Genomic DNA, 21,640 nt, shown 5'->3' with positions numbered 1-21,640 from the left:
CACTAGACACTAGACACTAGACACTAGACACTAGACACTAGACACTAGACACTAGACACTAGACACTAGACACTAGACACTAGACACTAGACACTGGACACTTTTCATTAGACACTAGACACTAGACAAAAGACACTAGACACAGGACACTAGACACTAGACACTAAACACAAGACACTAGACAATACACACAGGACACTAGACAATACACACAGGACACTAGACACAGGACATGAGAAACTAGACACTAGACACTCGACACTAGAAACTAGATACTAAAAATTAGACACCAGCCACAAGACACCAGACACCAGACATCTGACATCAGACACAATAGACACAGGACACTAGACACTAGTCACTAAGAACTAGATACTAGACAATATACAATAAACAATAGATACAGGAAAATAGACATTAGACACTAGACAATAGAAAATAGACATTAGACACTAGACAATAGATACAGGACAATAGACACTAGAGACTAGACAATAGTCACAGGACACCAGACACCAAACACTAGACACTAGACAATAGATACAGTGGAACTCATAAAACTGTGAAATAGGACAACGACAGTTAGACTCAAGTCCATGAACATGAAACACATAAGATTTCTTAAATATCGTCTTCTTATTCCACAGTTTTATTGATCCCTGTATACCTGAGTGCAGTTCTATCTGCCCGTCTATATATAGAAACTGCTATGGATGAATAGCAGACTCCCATTACTAGGACAGGTAAACACCAGGACAGAACAAAAAAATACAGGAAATATAACATCTCCTAAAAATATAAAGAAATTTATCAAATGCAAGTTAAAAAAAATATAATTTCATGCAGTTTCCAGCTTAAAAACCACATTATTGTATCGGAAAGATACATTTATGCAATCTTTATTCTTATTTTAGTACTTTTAGGGATTTTATTCATTTTTTTCAGAATAAACATTAATAAAAAGTTTTCTAAACCAGAGCTGGGGAACTTGTTGTGTTTGATAATCCCGATAGCTTGCTCATGATATCCATAGTGGGCACTTTTAGTTTGAGGATCAAGGCTTTCTCTTTAAATTATAATAATTTCTCCCTGGGCCAAAGCTCTCATTAACCCCAAATCAAAGCTTCACCCCCAGACAACAATAATAATAAGGAATATAGAACAAAGATTAAATTAATCTGCAGATCATATAAAAGATCAAGATCCAGCATTGATCTCGATATCCACAGTATAATTGAGTTCACAGCTTAACTGAGGTTGGGATGTTTAAGCTCTTTGTTTCATTACCTCTGTTCCCTGGAGAGTGGTCATACACTGTTTATACCAAGCTACAATGGGATGGGTTTGCACTTCAAAAACAAAAATCTGAAATACATAAATTGGAAGTTTAGACAATTATTGAGATTTATTTGTAGAATAGTGAATTGTATCCGTAAGTGAGCTGTATCCATAGATATAGATAGATTGCGCATAAGACGACATTTTTCATCTAGAAAGATGTAAATGTACAGAGATGTTTTAAAGATATTCCTAGATTAACTAGGTCGGTTGTGAACATTGGCTGTTCTTATGTCATTGAGTACTTGAGTTCTGCAGAGAGAAATTTAAGTTAGTTTAGTCCTTCTCATGTCCTTCTTCAGTTCTTGTCAATATGATGTATTGCTCAGTGAAATATTGTTGTTCAAATGGTTAAATTAAAACAACAAACCACCCCGCTTTATCATTGAAGTACACTTTCTCCAAAGAAGTATGAGTTCGCAGACTGTACAATTCTTGGTGATTTTGCGTACATAAGCTATCTATGTTTATTTATTTATCTATGGCTGTATCCATAATATAGGGAGATGTATCCGTAATATAATAATAAATGTTACTGTTTAAGTAATAAACTGAGCTGCATCCATAATTAAGTGATTTGTATCCATAATATAGGGAGATGTATCCGTAATATAATAATAAATGTTACTGTTTAAGTAATAAACTGAGCTGCATCCATAATTAAGTGATTTGTATCCATAATATAGGAAGATGTATCCGTAATATAATAATAAATGTTACTGTTTAAGTAATAAACTGAGCTGCATCCATAATTAAGTGATTTGTATCCGTAATATAGTGAGCTCTAAAATTGTGATAAATATAGAATTGATTATGTTAAATTTATTCTTAATTTTTTTATTGGACAGTTTTTTAGTTTACTTTTGATTATGGTTGTTTGCTAAGGTTTTCTGTACTCCATTGTATCTTCATTCATATAACTAAGTAAACAGAGTGAGTAAAAAAAGTGTGATTATGGATTAATGTCGTCTTTTCTTATAATTTCTTATATCAAGGTGTAGTTTACATTAATGTAATATTTGAAACATTTCTTTAGATATTATATAGAAGACAACTCCGGGCACCGGATTTTTACTCACCCTGTAAATAGACGTGAGTAAATATATCTCACCCTGTAAATAGACGTGAGTAAATATATCTCACCCTGTAAATAGACGTGAGTAAATATATATATAGACACGAGTAGACCTTGGAAGGATTTTGTTACAACACAGAGTGTATATTAATTCAAAGATTTATTTTGATAGAACAGGATAGAACAGGAGAGAATAGGATAGAACAGGATAGATCAGGGTAGAACAGGAAAGAACAGGATAGAACAGGATAGAACAGGATAGATCAGGATAGATCAGGATAGATCAGGATAGATCAGGATAGAACAGGATAGAACAGGATAGATCAGGATAGATCAAGATAGATCAGGATAGATCAGGATAGATCAGGTTACCTGAGGTATGGAGATCAGGAAAGAACGGATTTAAACAGGATAGCTCAGAATAGATCAGGATAGATCAGGATAGAACAGGATACCTGAGGTATGGAGCAGCATATTGCTGTGATGTATGAAAGTAAAAGCATATATTTAGTTCTCCGGGATGAGGTGAGATGGTAGAACGGATACAGGACTGCTACAAACCTAAACCATTATACAGGACTCAAAAGGACTCAATAGGACTTTAACAAATAAAATTACAGGAATAGGACTCTAACAAATAAAATTACAGGACTAAATAGGACTTTAACAAATAAAATTACAGGACTAAATAGGACTTTAACAAATAAAATTACAGGACTAAATAGGACTTTAACAAATACAATTACAGGAATAATAGGACTTTAGAAATAAAATTACAGGATAAAATAGGACTTTAACAAATAAAATTACAGGACTCAATAGGAAATAAAATTACAGGACTAAATAGGACTTTAACAAATAAAATTACAGGACTAAACAGGACTTTAACAAATAAAATTACAGGACTCAATAGGACTTTAACAAATAAAATTACAGGACTGGTGTTTTTTTTGTGCAATACTATAAATTTTTACAATTATCTTTTGCGTTAATTTGAACTTTTCTATTCTTATATACAATGGTCGGCAGTCATATCAATACACTAACGACGACTTTCTATTAATTATGCGTGTATCCATAACAAGCATTTTTCACATCACAAGTTTACAAGTAAACAAAGAAATACTTGTAATTGACAACTTTTCTTTGTTTACACGTTTGCGTGTCTCTGCTGTTTAAAAGATTGGTAGAAATCAAAATTAAAATCGAAAGTCGTCTTCACTGTATTAATAATTACGACAACGACTTTGCCATCCTAGAGTTTACCTGTCTATAGATATCACAATAAGGATAAAGCTTGATATTAAAAAACCATACATTCTGAAACAAGGAAAAATTTAATCAGAATTTCAGAAATTGTATATCATGAAATGCGTAATCGTATATCATGAAATGCGTAATCGTATATCATGAAATGCGTAATCGTATATCATGAAATGCGTAATTATATATCATGAAATGCGTAATCGTATATCATGAAATGCGTAATCGTATATCATGATATCATGAAAAATATAATCGTAATCGTATATCATGAAATGCGTAATCGTATATCATGAAATACATAATCGTATATCATGAAAAATATAATCGTATATCATGAAATACATAATCGTATATCATGAAATACATAATCGTATATCATAAAAAAACATAATCAGTTTGTTTTTAATCTTTGTGAAGAAACAATCTCAAGAACTGACGAGGGTCAATCCAGACCGAAATAAATTTTCAATAAATGTGGAACTAACATCTACTTTTTTACTCTACAGAGGTTTGGTCCATCACCATCACCGAGTCTTTAAAATATCATAAAATACACAATTGTTTATCATGAAAACTTCGGGAAAACTAAGAAATCTTATGTTTCTTGAATCATTTAATTTAAAAAATTAAACATTAGATGGTAAATGTTAGATACTAAATACTATATAGTATAGATACTGATACAAGATACTAGATACTAGATACTAGATACTAGATACTAGATACTAGATACTAGATACTAGATACTAGATACTAGACACTAGACACTAGATACTAGATACTAGATACTAGATACTAGATACTAGATACTATATACTTGATACTAGATACAGATACTAGATACTAAATACTAGATACTAGATACTTGATACTAGATACTTGATACTAGATACTAGATACTAGATACTAGATACTGGATACTAGATACTAGATACTAGATACTTGATACTAGATACCAGATACTAGATACTAGATACTAGATACTAGATACTAGATAATTGATACAAGATACTTGACACAAGATACTTGATACTAAATACTTGATACTAGATACTAGATACTAGATATTTGATACTAGATACCAGATACTAGATACTAGATACTAGATACTAGATACTAGATACTAGATACTAGATACTATAGATACTAGATACCAGATACTAGATACTAGATACTAGATACTAGATACTAGATACTTGATACTAGATACTTGATACTAGATACTAGATACTAGATACTAGATACTTGATACTAGATACCAGATAGTTGATACTAGATACTTGATACTCGATACTAGATACTAGATACTAGATACTAGATACTAGATACCAGATAGTTGATACTAGATACTTGATACTAGATACTAGATACTAGATACTAGATACTAGATACTAGATACTAGATACTAGATACTAGATACTAGATACTAGATACTAGATACTAGAAACTTAATAAACCTACTTGAGGAAGACGACTAGCTTGCATGTTATCTCATCTGCCTCCCAAGATACTGTAGCAGACCAACCTATCTCCAGAGGAATAGCAAACATAATAACCTAGATAGAAACATAATAACCTAGATAGAAACATAATAACCTAGAAAGAAACATAATAACCTAGATAGAAACATAATAACCTGAAACATGATAAGCTAGATAGAAATATAATAACCTAAACAGAAACATAATAATCTAGATAGAAACATAATAACCAAGATAGAAATATAATAACCTAAACAGAAACATAATAATCTAGATAGAAACATAATAACCTAGATAGAAACATAATAACCAAGATAGAAATATAATAACCTAAACAGAAACATAATAATCTAGATAGAAACATAATAACCAAGATAGAAATATAATAACCTAGACAGAAACATAATAACCAAGATAGAAACAGAAACATAATAATCTAGATAGAAACATAATAACCAAGATAGAAATATAATAACCTAGACAGAAACATAATAACCAAGATAGAAACATAATAACCTAGCTAGATAGAAATATAATAACCTAGACAAAAACATAATAACCAAGATAGAAACATGATAACCTAGATAGATAGAAATATAATAACCTAGACGGAAACATATTAACCAAGATAGAAACATAATAACCTAGCTAGATAGAAATATAATAACCTAGACAAAAACATAATAACCAAGATAGAAACATAATAAACTAGATAGAAATAAAATACATAATAATCTAGATAGAAACATAATAATCTAGATAGAAATATAATAACCTAGCTAGATAGAAATATAATAACCTAGACAAAAACATAATAACCAAGATAGAAACATAATAAACTAGATAGAAATAAAATAACCTAGACAGAAACATATTAACCAAGATAGAAACATGATAACCTAGCTAGATAGAATTATAATAACCTAGACAAAAACATAATAACCAAGATAGAAACATAATAAACTAGATAGAAATGAAATAACCTAGACAGAAACATATTAACCAAGATAGAAACATGATAACCTAGCTAGATAGAAATATAATAACCTAGACAAAAACATAATAACCAAGATAGAAACATAATAAACTAGATAGAAACATATTAACCAAGATAGAAACATAATAACCTAGACAGAAGCATTATAATAACCTAGACAGAAACATAATAACCTAGATAGAAACATAATAACATAGACAGAATTGTAATTACCTAAACAGAAACATAATAATCTAGATAGAAACATAATAACCTAGACAGAAACATAATAACCTAGATAGAAACATTATAACCAAGACAGAAACATAATAACCTAGATAAAAATATAATACCCTAGATAAAAATATAATACCCCAGACAGAAACATAGTAACCTAGACAGAAACATAATAACCTATACAGAAACATAATATCCTAGACAGAAACATAATATCCTAGACAGAAACATAATATCCTAGACATAAACATTATAACCTAGACAAAAACATAATATCCTAGACAGAAACATAATAACCTAAACAGAAACATAATATCCTAGACAGAAACATTATAACTTAGACAGAAACATAATAACCTAGAAATAAACATTATAATCGAAACAGAAACAATATAACCTAGACAGAAATATAATATCCTAGACAGAAACATAATATCCTAGACAGAAACATAATTACCTAGACAAAAACATTATAACCTAGACAGAAACATAATATCCTAGACAGAAACATAATATCCTAGACAGAAACAATATAACCTAGACAGAAACAAAATAAACTAGACAGCAATAGTATAACCTTTATAGAAACATTATAACGAAGACAGAAACATTATAACCTAGACAGAAACATAGTAACCTAAACAGAAACATGATAACTTGGACAGAAACATTAAAACCTAGACAGAAACATAATATTCTAGACAGAAACATAATATCCTAGACAGAAACATGATAACCTAGACAGAAACATTATGACCTAGACAGATATATAATAACCTAGACAGAAACATAATATCCTAGACAGAAACATAATATCCTAGACAGAAACATTATAACCTGGACAGAAATATAATATCCTAGACAGAAACATAATATCCTAGACAGAAACATAATATCCCAGACAGAAACATAATAACCTAGACAAAAACACAATAACCTAGACAGAAATATAATAACCTAGACAGAAACATGATACCCTAGACAGAAACAAAATATCCTAGACAGAAACATAATACCCTAGACCTAATATCCTAGATAGAAACATAATAAACTAGACAGAAACATAATAACCTAGACAGAAACATAATAACCTAGACAGAAACATTATAACCTAGACAAAAACATTATAACCTAGATAGAAACATAGCAACGTATATAGAAATATAATACCCTAGACAGAAACATTATAACCTAAACAGAAACATAATACCCTAGACAGAAACATAATACCCTAGACCTAATAACCTAGATAGAAACATAACCTATACAGAAATATAATAACCTAGACAGAAACTGTATAACCTAGACAGAAACTGTATAACCTAGACAGAAACATAATTACCTTGTCAGAAACACAATATCCTAGACAGAAACAAAATAACTTAGACAGAAACATAATAACATAGACAGAACATAATATAGACAGAAACTGTATAACCTAGACAGAAACATAATTACCTTGTCAGAAACACAATATCCTAGACAGAAACAAAATAACTTAGACAGAAACATAATATCCTAGACAGAAACAAAATAACCTAGACAGAAACATAATATCCTAGACAGAAACAAAATAACCTAGAAAGAAATATAATAACCTAGAAAGGAACATAATAACCTAGACAGAAACATACTATCCTAGACAGAAACAAAATAACCTAGACAAAACATAATAGCCTAGACAGAAACATAATATCCTAGACAGAAACATAATATCCTAAACAGAAACATAATAACCTAAACAGAAACACTATAACCTAGACAGAAACATTATAACCTAGCCAGAAACATTATAACCTAGACAAAAAACGGTATTATGTAAACAATTGTTTTTCTCATTAGCTGTTATGGCCATCTCTTTGAACAAAAGATCTCAACTGAACACTTGCAAAAATATTATAATTTGATAAATATAAACGCTGTTAGGGGGCAAATTGTCGAAATTTTAAATATCAAAGGTTTACACCATAAGGTTGCACAGATATAGGGATTTTAAAATTAGAGCTTGTACCGAGTGTTCAGTTCCTTCTTAGTTCCTATTATATATTATTATATATATTATAATCCTATTAGAGCTTGCACCGAGTGTTCAGTTCCTTCTTAGTTCCTATTATATATTATTATATATATATTATAATCCTATTTATTAGTTTATGGGATTCTGTTAGTAAAATGAGGATAAAAATCTTGTCTGCAATTGTCATGAGCAATCTTAACTCTAACCAGAGATAGATAAACAAGTCTTGATCTGACATTAGATTTCAAGAACAGATATATTTATGAAAAATCACCTTAAAATAAGCTTTCGTTGTGTAGTGCACTGATTTGCAGTACAATGACCGAAGAAATATTGGGACTTAATGAAAATATAAAAGTAGTTTTTTAAAAGAATTTTTAGAAATATTAAACTCTGTGACTGGCGGATTAATTGAAGCAGAAAAAAAAGAAAGTTGACCAAATTTATCTATTCTTACTATTTTAAATAAAAATACAAAGTTTTTATCATGTCTAAAACTACACCTTTATATTACAAATATTTGTATTGTGATTGGAAATAGACTTATCTTAAATATAAATAATTTCAATTTAGTAAATTAACCAATATTAATTTCAATGGAAGCAAAATAAAAAAAAAATTAGTCACTGTGCATGTGGGGTAAATGTCTAAAACCAGTTTACATATTTGAAGTAATGAACCTCAGGGATTATTTTTTTTATTTTAATTTATTTTTCCCAATTCAGTGTTAAAATACATATGTAATATACTATTGTGAACCATATCCCTCAAATTTCCCCTGTTGTAAAGGTCGTCTCCGACAAACTGTACCTCTTTATTTTCCCTCTTTCGAGTGTTATTCCTTTTGTTCGGCTCACAACTATATAATACCCCTGAAAAAAGCCTCTGTTTACTTACGGAAAGGTCGGCTATTGTTAAATGCAGAAGGAGAAGTATCATTCTGCTCCTGTTCTTCCTGTAGAACCGTTCTCTAAATATACATAGATTCAAATATACTGTTCTTCCAGTAGAACCGTTCTCTAAATATACATAGTTTCAAATATACTGTTCTTCCAGTAGAACCGTTCTCTAAATATACATAGTTTCAAATATACTGTTCTTCCTGTAGAACCGTTCTATAAATAAATATAGTTTCAAATATACTGTTCTCCCTGTAGAACCGTTCTCTAAATATACATAGTTTCTAATATACTGTTCTTCCAGTAGAACCGTTCTCTAAATACACATAGTTTCAAATATACTGTTCTCCCTGTAGAACCGTTCTCTAAATATACATAGTTTCTAATATACTGTTCTTCCAGTAGAACCGTTCTCTAAATATACATAGATTCAAATATACTGGTCTTCCTGTAGAACCGTTCTCTAAATATACATAGTTTCAAATATACTGTTCTTCCAGTAGAACCGTTATCTAAATATACATAGATTCAAATATACTGGTCTTCCTGTAGAACCGTTCTCTAAATATACATAGTTTCTAATATACTGTTCTTCCTGTAGAACCGTTCTAAAAATAAACATAGTTTCAAATATACTGTTCTTCCTGTAGAACCGTTCTATAAATATACATAGTTTCAAATATACTGTTCTCCCTGTAGAACCGTTCTCTAAATATACATAGTTTCAAATATACTGTTCTTACATTAGAACCGTTCTATAAATATACATAGTTTCAAATATGCTGGGCTTCCTGTAGAACCGTTCTCTAAATACACATAGTTTCAAATATACTGTTCTTCCTGTATAAGCGTTCTCTAAATATACATAGTTTCAAATTTACTGTTCTTCCAGTAGAACCGTTCTCTAAATATACATAGTTTCAAATATACTGTTCTTACATTAGAACCGTTCTATAAATATACATAGTTTCAAATATGCTGGGCTTTACATAGTTTCAAATATACTGTTCTTACATTAGAACCGTTCTCTAAATATACATAGTTTCAAATATACTGTTCTAACATTAGAACCGTTCTATAAATATACATAGTTTCAAATATACTGTTCTCCCTGGAGTACCGTTCTATAAATATACATAGTTTCTAATATACTGTTCTTCCAGTAGAACTGTCCTCTAAATATACCTAGTTTCAAATATACTGTTCTTCCAGTAGAACCGTTCAATAAATATACATAGTTTCAAATATACTGTTCTTCCAGTAGAACCGTTCTCTAAATATACATAGTTTCAAATATACTGTTCTTACATTAGAACCGTTCTCTAAATATACATAGTTTCAAATATACTGTTCTTCCAGTAGAATCGTTCTCTAAATACACATAGTTTCAAATATACTGTTCTTCCTGTAGAATCGTTCTCTAAATATACATAGTTTCAAATATACTGTTCTTCCAGTAGAATCGTTCTCTAAATATACATAGTTTCAAATATACAGTCTATAAAGATTATAGTTCATAATACAGGGAGTCCCAGTATTATACATGACAGTTTAGGGACGACTTATAAAGGTCGTATTTGATCTATGAAATCTAATTAAGGTCCAAGAAGGTTGCGCGTTTTTAAGCTTGTCAGGAGATGCATTACATTTAAGAAAGAACACATTTTTCTCATGATAAACTCGAAGACGATCTGTATGTCGTCTCTCAACTATCATGTTTAGTGGGACACCCTGTATCCAACGACCGTGTTGACCTGACTAGTTGATAGAGAGACACTGAGTTACTGATTACTCCTATGACTAGAAGGATAGAGTAGGAGATTATAGAGTAAACATTTGCCTCGCCGAAAACCATATCAGAAGGAAGACTGAAGTTAATCTGATCACTGAAAAAAAACAGTTGTCAAAGAAAGTAAAATTTTTTTGTATTTAAAGAGACTGTTGGTGCAATCTCAAGTTACCTTTCATTTAAAGTCATATTTGATTCACAACAATGAATAATCAAGGATGACGGACTTTATTCTTTTTATATTTAAGAAATATTGATATTTATTTATTTACTAGAAATCGCATAAATTAAAATGTTTGAAACATATTCGGGATTTACGAGGAATATAAACAAAGTCAGCTGTTTTGAGTTCACACTGTACGATAGCGTTTAATATCCTTTAATATAAAAAAACTATAATTATAAACACATGGAGTTCTCTACCCTCTATTATAAGTTAAAGGTTTAAAGGGTACCGTTCTAAATCGTGAATTCATCTCTTCGCCTGGAGGCCCATTTGAAATTACGCTTACAATCCCTTCAACAAAATGAATATTACCTGTAATCTTGGCTTTCTAAGGACAGATTACTTATTCCATAATCTTCGGTGAGGTTTCCAAAACCATAATTATAACTTATATTTGGGAAATTTAGATCAAAGGAATCATCAGTATTGTTCAGTCGAAGCATATCACCTGAGTTCTTTAGATCAAAGAGATCACTTGTGTTTTTTAGATCGAACTGATCACTCATATCTAGATCTATTAGCTTACTCCTGTTATTAAAACCGTAATGATCACTTTGATTATTAAAGAATGTATCACTGAAGTTCATGTTTAAAGATCTTTATCAGTTCAAGGATATTTAAGATCAATTGCAACCTAAAAATATTATTATTATTAACTTTATAAATATAATTATTATCAACGTTGTAAATGTCATTGTAATAACTTTGTTATTATTATTAATATTATTACTATTATTACTATTAGTATTATTATTATTATTATTCTTCTTCTTCTTCTTATTATTATTATTAGTATTATTATTATCTATATAATAAAACAAGACATTCATATATATATATATATATATATGTTGCCTATAGCCGGCCGAACGGCTGGACCGATTGGGCTGAATTTTTTTTGTGGACACTCATGGGTGGATGGGGGGTGTTGTAGTCTAAAAAATTCGATTTTTTTTCAAAATTTGTTTTCCACGGGCAACGCCGGGCTCTTCAGCTAGTTATTAATATTAATATTATTATTATTGTTGTTGTTGTTATTGTTATCATTATTATTATCAACTTTGTCATTATTGTTATTATAAACTTTATAAATATTATTATTATCAATTTTACCAGTATTATTATTATTAACTTTAAAAATATTATTATTATAAGCTTTATGAACTGTCCCAATAATCTGGAGTTCTGAGAAATCTAGAGTTCTATGATTCGGAAGGGGTTCGTCGGAAAATGTGCTTACTTCTTAGCTACACCTTGAGTTTTACTTTAGTTCTAAACTATACTTTGAGAGTTTTCCTAGTTCTAAACTAAACCTTGAGAGTTTACCTAATTCTGAACTATACCTAGAGAGTTTTACTATAGTTCTAATTAATAGTTCTCCTATTTTTGAACATACATTGATAGTTTTCCTAGTTTTGAACTATACATTGATAGTTTTCCTAGTTTTGAACTATACATTAATAGTTCTCCTAGTTTTGAACTATACATTAATAGTTTTCCTAGTTTTGAACTATACATTGATAGTTTTCCTAGTTTTGAACTATACATTGATAGTATTCCTTTTTTGAGATTGACCAGTTCTGAATTATACATTGAGAGTTTGTATTGTTTTAAATTATAATCCGAGAGTTTAACTAGTTCTTATCTTTCCCTAGAGAGTTTAACTAGTTCTGCATCTAACTAGTTTATTTAGTTCTGAACTATACCTTGAGAGTATGCCTAGTCCTCAACTCCGCCTTGATAGTTTTTCTAATTCTGAACTTTACCTTGATAGTTTTTCTAATTCTGAACTATACCTTGGTAGTTTTTCTAATTCTAAACTATACCTTGAGAGTTTTTCTAATTCTAAACTATACTTTGATAGTTTTTCTAATTCTGAGCTATACCTTGGTACTTTTTCTAATTCTAAACTATTCTTGATAGCTTTTCTAATTCTAAACTATACCTTGAGAGTTTTTCTAATTCTAAACTATACCTTGAGAGTTTTTCTAATTCTAAACTATACCTTGAGAGTTTTTCTTATTCTGAACTATACCTGAGAATTTTACTATAGTTCTAAACCATACCTTGAGAGTTTTCCAAGTTCTGAACAATACCATGAGAGTTTGTCTCGTTGGAAACTATATCGTAAGGATTTTCCTAGCTCTGAACTATACCATGAGAGTTAATTGTCTAGTGCTTAAATATACCTTGAGAGCTTTTTGACTAGTTATGAACTCTAACTTGAGAGATTATCTTATTCTGAAATATACATTGATAGTTTGACCAGTTCTTAAATATACCTTGAGAAGTTCTAAACTAAAATTCGAGAGTTTAACTAGTTCTTATCTGCCTAGAGAGTTTAACTAGTTCTGAGCTATAACTCGAGAGTTTAACTAGTTCTTATCTCTGCCTAGAGAGTTTAACTAGTTCTTATCTCTACCTAGAGAGTTTAACTAGTTCTTGTCTCTGCCTAGAGAGTTTAACTAGTTCTGAACTATAACGCCAGTGTTTAACTAGTTCTTATCTCTGCCTAGAGAGTTGAACTAGTTCTAATATCTGCATAGAGAGTTTAACTAGTTCTTATCTCTGCCTAGAGAGTTGAACTATAGTTCTGAACTATAGAGAGTTTAACTAGTTCTTATCTCTGCCTAGAGAGTTGAACTATAGTTCTGAACTATAACTCGAGAGTTTAACTAGTTCTTATTTCTGCCTAGAGAGTTGAACAAGTTCTGAACTATAACTCAAGAGTTTAACTAGTTCTTATTTCTGCCTAGAGAGTTGAACTATAGTTCTGAACTCCAACTTGAGAATTTATTTAGTTCGGAACTATACTCTGAGATTTTGCCCATTCCACAACTCCGCCTTGATAGTTTCTCTAGTTCTGAGCTTACTCTGAGAGATTTACTAGTTCTGAACTATACCCGGATAGAACCTCGTTATAAGTTCCCCTTTTTTCATCTCCTCGCTCCCGATCCTCCAATACAATACATGACGGACTCCTCTTCTTGTCTCCGTCTCTCCAACTCTCTCTCTCATACTTCTATTCCGCACTTAGGTTCTCATTATTCTTCTTCTTCTCTTTTCCTTCTCTTTTCCTTCTCATTTCAATCTTTTTTCCTTCTCTTTTATTCTCTTTTCTTCTCTTTTCTATCTCCTTTCGTTTTTTCCTTTGATTTCACTTTTCCTTTTCTTTTCACTTTTTTTCCTTCTCTTTTCTTTCTCATTCCATTCTGTTTTCCTTCTCTTTTACTTCTCCTTTTCTTCTCCTTTCCTTCTCTTTTCCTTCTCTTTTCCTCGTTTTTTCCTTCTCTTTTCCTCCTCTTTTCCTTCTCTTTTCCTACTCCTTTCCTTCTCTTTTCCTTCTTTTTTCCTCCTCCTTTCCTCTTCTTTTTCTTCTCTTTTCCTTCTCTTTTCTTTCCCATTCCATTCTGTTTTCAATCTCTTTTACTTCTCCTTTCTTTCTCTTTTACTTCTTTTTTCCTCCTCCTTTCCTTCTCTTTTTCTTCTTTTTTCCTTCTCTTTTCTCTCTCATTCCATTCTGCTTTCCTTCTCTTTTCCTTCTCTTTTTCTTCTGTATTCTTTTTCATATCCTTCGCCTTTCCTTCCCTTTTTCTTCTGTATTCCTTATCATATCCTACTCATTTCCTTCTCTTTAATTCTGCTCTTTTCTTCTTCCTCCTATCCTCTATTCTTTCATTCTCTTCTCTTCTTGAACTCCTTTTCATTTCCTATCTCTTCCTTTCGTCTTTATCATTCATTTTTTCTCAATTTTCTCTAACTTTCTCTTTTGTATCTCCTACGTTATCTAATTCTCTTTCTTTACTTTCCTTTCTGTCTTCTATCCTTTTAATATTCGTATCCTAATTTCTGCGCCTCTCTAAACAACAAGTGGAAGATAATCTGTAGTAATCTTGGAGTAGTGATAATATTTCTTCAGGACAATTTGGATTTTAGATGAGAAGTCTAAATCTTACCATTTTCCGCTTGTTACATCCTACATAGTAGGTTTTAGTATCATTCTCTCTGAAATTAGATTTATTAGAATATTTTTTAAAATAATAAAGACTCGATTCCTTTTAAGTAAATGAAACGGTACCCCCTAATTTAACGTGAAAACTGGGTTTAATTATATGAAGAGTTTTTATTTAATCCTGAGAGTTCCAGAGAGAACAACTACAGAGTTCCCGGCAACACGAACTCTTGGCTCCACTAAAACAGAGTTTAATATAACCTAAGAATCGATATAGATTAGATAAATCTAATCATGCCTTGTATCTATACTAAAATACAAAATAGAGTGTTTGCCTCATGAAAAGAACACATGATACCCTCATTTTTGAGTTCCTAAAAGCCAGAAAGTCCAAAACCGGTTTTACAGGGAATTTGCGGATTTCGAATTTTTTCGAAACTTCATAATAAGTACAACATATCTATGAAAAATTATTGAATTCCACTTTGATTAAATGAGTTTGCACTTAACCCTTCTTTCTCTATCTAAACCTATCTTTCTCTAAACTTGAGGTTTTTTATTGCTGGGTAAAGTTCCGTTAAATGAACGGAGGTTTTCGAAAATTAACAAAAGAGTCCGTCAACGAACGGCAAAAACCGTTAATTTCTAGACCGTTAACGAAACGAATGAGCCATTTTTGAAAAAAATTAACGGTTGAAAAAGAAAACGAAATGGATTTTTTTTAAAGATTAATTTCTTTTTCTTCTTCTTAAAATTGCATAAAACTTGAAGAATAGGATAATTATAGTTGATTTTGATATCTAGATACTGCTTAGTCCACAAAAAAGGATTAATATAGTTCCGTGCCGTTATAGTGCCGTTAAAGATTTGACAAACTGTTAACGTCGTTAAAACTACAAAAGACCGTTAAAGGCTGCATTGCAAACCGTTAATAATGTAATAGACTGTTGATGATTGTTGTAAAGGAATTGAGTTTTTGCCACAAACTCAAATTTTGTAATAAATATATCTTTGCAATCTGATGGTGTAAATCTTTAATATTTCAAACTTAGATTGTTTAATCTAACGGAATTCATAGTTTGAAATATCTAAGGTCTACGACAATGGGTTGCAAAGATAAAGCTAATATAAAATCAGAGTTTGTGACAAAGAATCAATCCCTTTACTGTTAACGTCGTTAATAAAATTGGGATAATTAACTAACGATAATCTAAAAATAAAACAGTAAATACCATGAACGAAACGAATGTTCCGTTCTTGCCTTTACAATTAACGGCTACCTGAAATTTTGCTTTTTTAACAGTTGGAACTAACTGTTAACAAAACGGCTAGAAAAATTTGGAACGTGTCCAACCCTAGGTTTATAAACCTACCTAGGTTAAGTTTAAGATCTCCACCCCTTGGAGAGCACTGCCGAGAACACATCTTAGTCCTTGATAAAAATAAATCTATCAAAAGTCTCATTTTCAAATCTCTTTACCTTTGTAACCTTATGCCGTTAACCTATGATGTTCCATACAATAAATTCTACCAGATCAAAAAGGCAAAGTTTGAAATATCAAAGATTTATTGCACCATTAGATAGTTAAGTTATCGGAATTTTTAAAGTCGAGTTAGAGGTTAGCAATATGTCCATTTGTGAAGTCTAAGAATATACTTTTAGCTAATTAGAGCTGTTACTAAATAATTTAACATTTTCTTAGATTGTCTTCATATCACAGAGAGATCCAGAAAGAAAAATAATAAGTCAAAGGAATTGAGATTTTGCAACAAACTCTGATTTTCTAATTTCAATATCGTTGCAACCCAATGTAGTAGACCTTTAATATTTCAAACTATGAAATAATGTAAGTTTGACTTATCAAAGGTTTACATGATAAGGTTGCAAAGATATAGGTTAAAAAAAACTGAATTTGTGGCAAAGACTCAATTCCTTTCTAGATCTTCGTAAATTCTGGGTCGACTTATACTTATTTGTAGCCTTTGGCGTGTACGTTTCAAAACTACAACGCGCTTGTTGCTAGCTCTTGCTCGGAGCAACTGGCAAAATGCTGATCGTTCTTTATTACGTATAAGAGCTTGTTGATTTTAATGGTTTTCTGCAAACTGAGTTGAAAACATTAATGAATCTTGAAAGTTTCAGTTTAGTGTAAATATCTTGAATAATGGTTATATAGGAAAATATCTATTAAACCAATAGAAACTGAGATCGGATTTCTATTTTTATACAAAAGAATAAAAGATTCAAATGAACTGATTACTCACCTTAAAAATCTAATTTTCAAATCACTAAATCTTGGAAACCAAATGACCTTTGATATATAAAATTATAAAATTCTGTTCGATCCAAGAGAATCAAATTTTGTAACCACAAAGGTTTACACCATCAGGTTGCGAATATTAGAATTAGAAAATTAAAGTTTGAGGTGAGTAACTAGTACGATTGGCCACATATTCTTCGGATTTTGTATTTTTGAACAATTTAATCCATTAAAACCTTTTATAGCTTTCAATATTTTCTTTCAGATGAAAATTGATTTGGAAAGTTTTCTTGTTGAATTCAATGGGATTGGTTGGTGGAATCCATAAATCTGTGGAATAGGAAGACGACATTTAATCAATCTTCTGTATTTTACCAATAGGTTTAAGCCCTTTTATCAAGTACAAGGAAGGATTCACCGACAAAGGGTCAAACGACCCAGGGTCAAACGACACTGGGTCAAACGACAAAGGGTCAAACGACAAAGGGTCAAACGACAAAGGGTCAAACGACAAAGGGTCAAAAGTACGACAAAGGGTCAAACGACAAAAGGTCAAAATGATAAAAATATTTTTTGATTTAAATCATAGGAAACTCGCATTTTTAATCCCAAAAATCCGCAAAACCTTTTTGAAGATTTAAAACTTTAGTCTGATTCTGGCTTCCATAATGGTCGGGTTGGCAACATTTGTTGCTGCAAAACAAGGTGGTAGGATCATTGTAGATGAACAGGGATATCATTACAAGAAGACAAGTATAAACAAGAAGACGGGTGTAAGCTATTTGAGGTGTCGGGATAAGATTGCTGAAAAATGCGATGCTAGAGCCATTCTTATCGATGAATCTGGGATAATTAAGTCCGTTAAACCCGACCATGCCCATGGAAATAGGTTTGTGAAGAATAAAGTTCGAGCTGTTGAGCAGGAGAAAATAATGGCTGCTGCAAACCTGCCTACAGTTGCCCCAAGAGCAGTTTTTGCTGATATTACTGGGACTGTAAACCAAGAAATGACGGATTCTGCTGCAGCTTATATTATATTATATGTATATTTATAACCTTTTTTTCATAGTTTTGTAGACAAAAATATTCATTGCATTGAATTATAAATATAGAAACCAATAATTATTTTTTCAGTCAACAAATTTGTACAGTGTTAGTAAAAAAGAATGGATAACAACTTAACAGGTATCTAACTGTCTAAATGATAAAAATATTTTTTGATTTGAATCATAGGAAACTCGCAACCCTCCTATCAATTTTGTACATGGATCTTATGTTAGACATGGATATAATTGACCATGTGGCGGCAGCGCTCGGCCCCTAGCCTGTCCTAGCCGCAGCGCTCGGCCCAGAAATTGTCTTAACTAACCTAACCCGTGGCCGCAGCGCTCGGCTCCCCCAGTCTGTCCTAGCCGCAGCGCTCGGCCCAGAAAGTGTCTTAACCTAACCTAACCCTAAATAATAATAAATAAATGGATATAATTGACCATGTGGCCACAGCGCTCGGCCCCCTAGCCTGTCCTAGCCGCAGCGCTAGGCCCAGAAAGAACCTAACCTAATCCTAAATAATAATAAAAAATACTAACTTTCAAAATTTAAAAAAATTTGCCCCTTTGTCGCATTTTTTTACCCTCTGTCGTTTGACCCTGTGTCGTTTGACCCTTTGTCGCGTTTTTGACCCTTTGTCGTTTGACCCTGTGTCGTTTGACCCTTTGTCGTTTGACCCTGTGTCGTTTGACCCTGGGTCGTTTGACCCTTTGTCGGTGAATCCAAGGAAGGAGTCTTTGCCACAGACTAAAATTTTTCAAATTCTGTATCTTCGTAACCTGATTGTGTAAACCTTTTATATTTCAAACTCAGGTTATTTGATCGAACAGAATTATAAAAATTTTAAAAATCTAGGGTCTTCAGACATTAAATTGCAATTAATAGTTTTAAAAATCTAAGGTCTTCAGACATTAAATTGCAATTATATAGGGATTAGAAAATCAGGGGTTGTGGCAAAGGCTCAATTTCTTAGTCTGCATGTACACTGCAAAATTACTGCGTTTCAAGTTCATACAACTTTTTAAACAGAACTAAGTCTAACTGGTGTCTTTCTTTACCATAGTTTTATGGCTTCCACTGCATGTAAAAGTGATTTACTTGTTGAGTATCTGTGCCCAGTACGGAGTAAGGACGGTATGAGCTGAACCCGTGACAGGATCCTCTGGTATTCCGACCCATGGAGCAAAATACCGGGATAAAAAATCGTACTCGTCCCGTCCTTTCACAGTTAGGATAACACCCTAGAAAGAGAATTTCATTAAAACCTTTACAGTGTTAACAGAAGATATATTTTTCTAATCTTCTTTTTCATTCTACACTGTACCCTGCAATCTAGTTAAAGAATATGGTCTGTATCAAGAGATACTAACCTTAACTGTATCCAGAGCTGGGAACTTTTGAATGGTGGATATCAGGATTAATGTTTGATCCACTCTTTTTTCTTATTCTTGTGATTAAATAATGCTTGTTCTCCTCTTGTTATTAATATCCAGATTAATTAACCGATCGGGATTAAGGATATCCCATTCTAAAGTTTTCAGCTCTGGTCTCGTTAAAGTATCTCTGTATTAAGAGAAACTAAACTTAACTGTATCCTGATCTAGTTTAAGGATTTATCTGTATCAAGAGATACTAACCTTAACAGTATCCTGGTCTTGTTAAAGTATCTCTGGATCAAGAGGTACTAACCCTAACTGTATCCTCATCTAGTTTAAGGATTTATCTGTATCAAGAGATACTAACCGAAACTGTATCCTGATCTAGTTTAAGGATTGAATCTGTATAAGGAGATAGTAACCTTAACTGTATCCTTATCTAGTTTAAGGATTGTATCTGTATCAGGATACTAACCTTAACTGTATCCTGATCTAGTTTAAGGATTGTATCTGTATCAGGATACTAACCTTAACTGTATCCTGATCTAGTGTAAGGATTGTATCTGTATCAGGATACTAACCATAACTTTATCCTGATCTAGTTTTAGGATTGTATCTGTATCAAGAGATACTAACCTTAACTGTATCCTGGTCTCGCTAAAGTATCTCTGTATTAAGAGATACTAAACTTAACTGTATCCTGATCTAGTTTAAGGATTTATCTGTATCAGGAGATACTAACCTTAACTGTATCCTTATCTAGTTTAAGGATTGTATCTGTATCAAGAGATACTGACCTTGATTGTATAATGATCAAGTTTAAAAATTGTCTCTGTATCAAGAGATACTAACCTTAATTGTATCCTGATCTTGTTTAAAACTTGTATTTGTATCAGGAGAAACTAACCTTAACTGTATCTTGATCAAGTTTACGGATTGTATCTGTATCAGGAGATACTAACCATAACTGTATCTTGATCTAGTTTAAGTATTCTATCTGTATCAGGAGATACTAACCTTAACTGTATCCTGATGTAGTTTAAGGATTGTATCTGTATCAGGAGATACTAACCTTAACAGTATCCTGGTCTTGTTAAAGTATCTCTGGATCAAGAGGTACTAACCCTAACTGTATCCTCATCTAGTTTAAGGATTTATCTGTATCAAGAGATACTAACCGAAACTGTATCCTGATCTAGTTTAAGGATTGAATCTGTATAAGGAGATAGTAACCTTAACTGTATCCTTATCTAGTTTAAGGATTGTATCTGTATCAGGATACTAACCTTAACTGTATCCTGATCTAGTGTAAGGATTGTATCTGTATCAGGATACTATAACCATAAATTTATCCTGATCTAGTTTTAGGATTGTATCTGTATCAAGAGATACTAACCTTAACTGTATCCTGGTCTCGTTAAAGTATCTCTGTATTAAGAGATACTAAACTTAACTGTATCCTGATCTAGTTTAAGGATTTATCTGTATCAGGAGATACTAACCTTAACTGTATCCTTATCTAGTTTAAGGATTGTATCTGTATCAAGAGATACTGACCTTGATTGTATAATGATCAAGTTTAAAAATTGTCTCTGTATCAAGAGATACTANTGAGGATGTTTCTTATTCATTGATGAACATGTTCCTTATTTATTTGATGAATATGCTCCTTTTTCACTTGATGAACATGTTCCTTATTC

The 21,640-nt window shown here is 31.5% G+C and overlaps 1 protein-coding gene across 5 annotated transcripts in view; it reads right to left on the bottom strand.

Moving 5' to 3' along the window:
- LOC111707530 (gonadotropin-releasing hormone II receptor) overlaps positions 1-21,484 on the bottom strand; it is a 31,832-nt gene extending 10,348 nt beyond the window's left edge. The window contains exons 1-12 of one of the 5 annotated variants that reach the window (XM_023480645.1): positions 21,443-21,484; positions 19,663-19,805; positions 16,630-16,688; positions 15,261-15,495; positions 11,617-11,938; positions 11,044-11,175; positions 9,288-9,360; positions 5,141-5,235; positions 3,680-3,733; positions 2,869-2,974; positions 1,288-1,365; positions 668-789 (exon numbers count right to left, since the gene is read on the bottom strand). In XM_023480645.1, coding sequence (XP_023336413.1) covers positions 668-789; positions 1,288-1,365; positions 2,869-2,974; positions 3,680-3,733; positions 5,141-5,235; positions 9,288-9,360; positions 11,044-11,175; positions 11,617-11,891 — 935 coding nt within the window. In that variant the 5' untranslated portion in view covers positions 11,892-11,938; positions 15,261-15,495; positions 16,630-16,688; positions 19,663-19,805; positions 21,443-21,484. Of the gene's footprint in view, positions 1-667; positions 790-1,287; positions 1,366-2,868; positions 2,975-3,679; positions 3,734-5,140; positions 5,236-9,287; positions 9,361-11,043; positions 11,176-11,616; positions 11,939-15,260; positions 15,496-16,629; positions 16,689-19,662; positions 19,806-19,934; positions 19,948-20,415; positions 20,462-20,957; positions 21,008-21,336; positions 21,352-21,442 lie in introns of those variants that run through there. The other 4 variants (XM_023480647.1, XM_023480646.1, XM_023480648.1 and 1 more) reach the window with 4 other exon arrangements.
- Positions 21,485-21,640: the final 156 nt, after the last annotated feature.

This window comes from Eurytemora carolleeae, unplaced genomic scaffold (genome assembly GCF_000591075.1).
Source record: "Eurytemora carolleeae unplaced genomic scaffold, Eaff_2.0 scaffold776, whole genome shotgun sequence".
NCBI classification, from domain to species: Eukaryota; Metazoa; Arthropoda; class Copepoda; order Calanoida; family Temoridae; genus Eurytemora; species Eurytemora carolleeae.
Note: the sequence above shows the minus strand (reverse complement) of the source record. Positions and strands in the feature narration are given on the sequence as shown.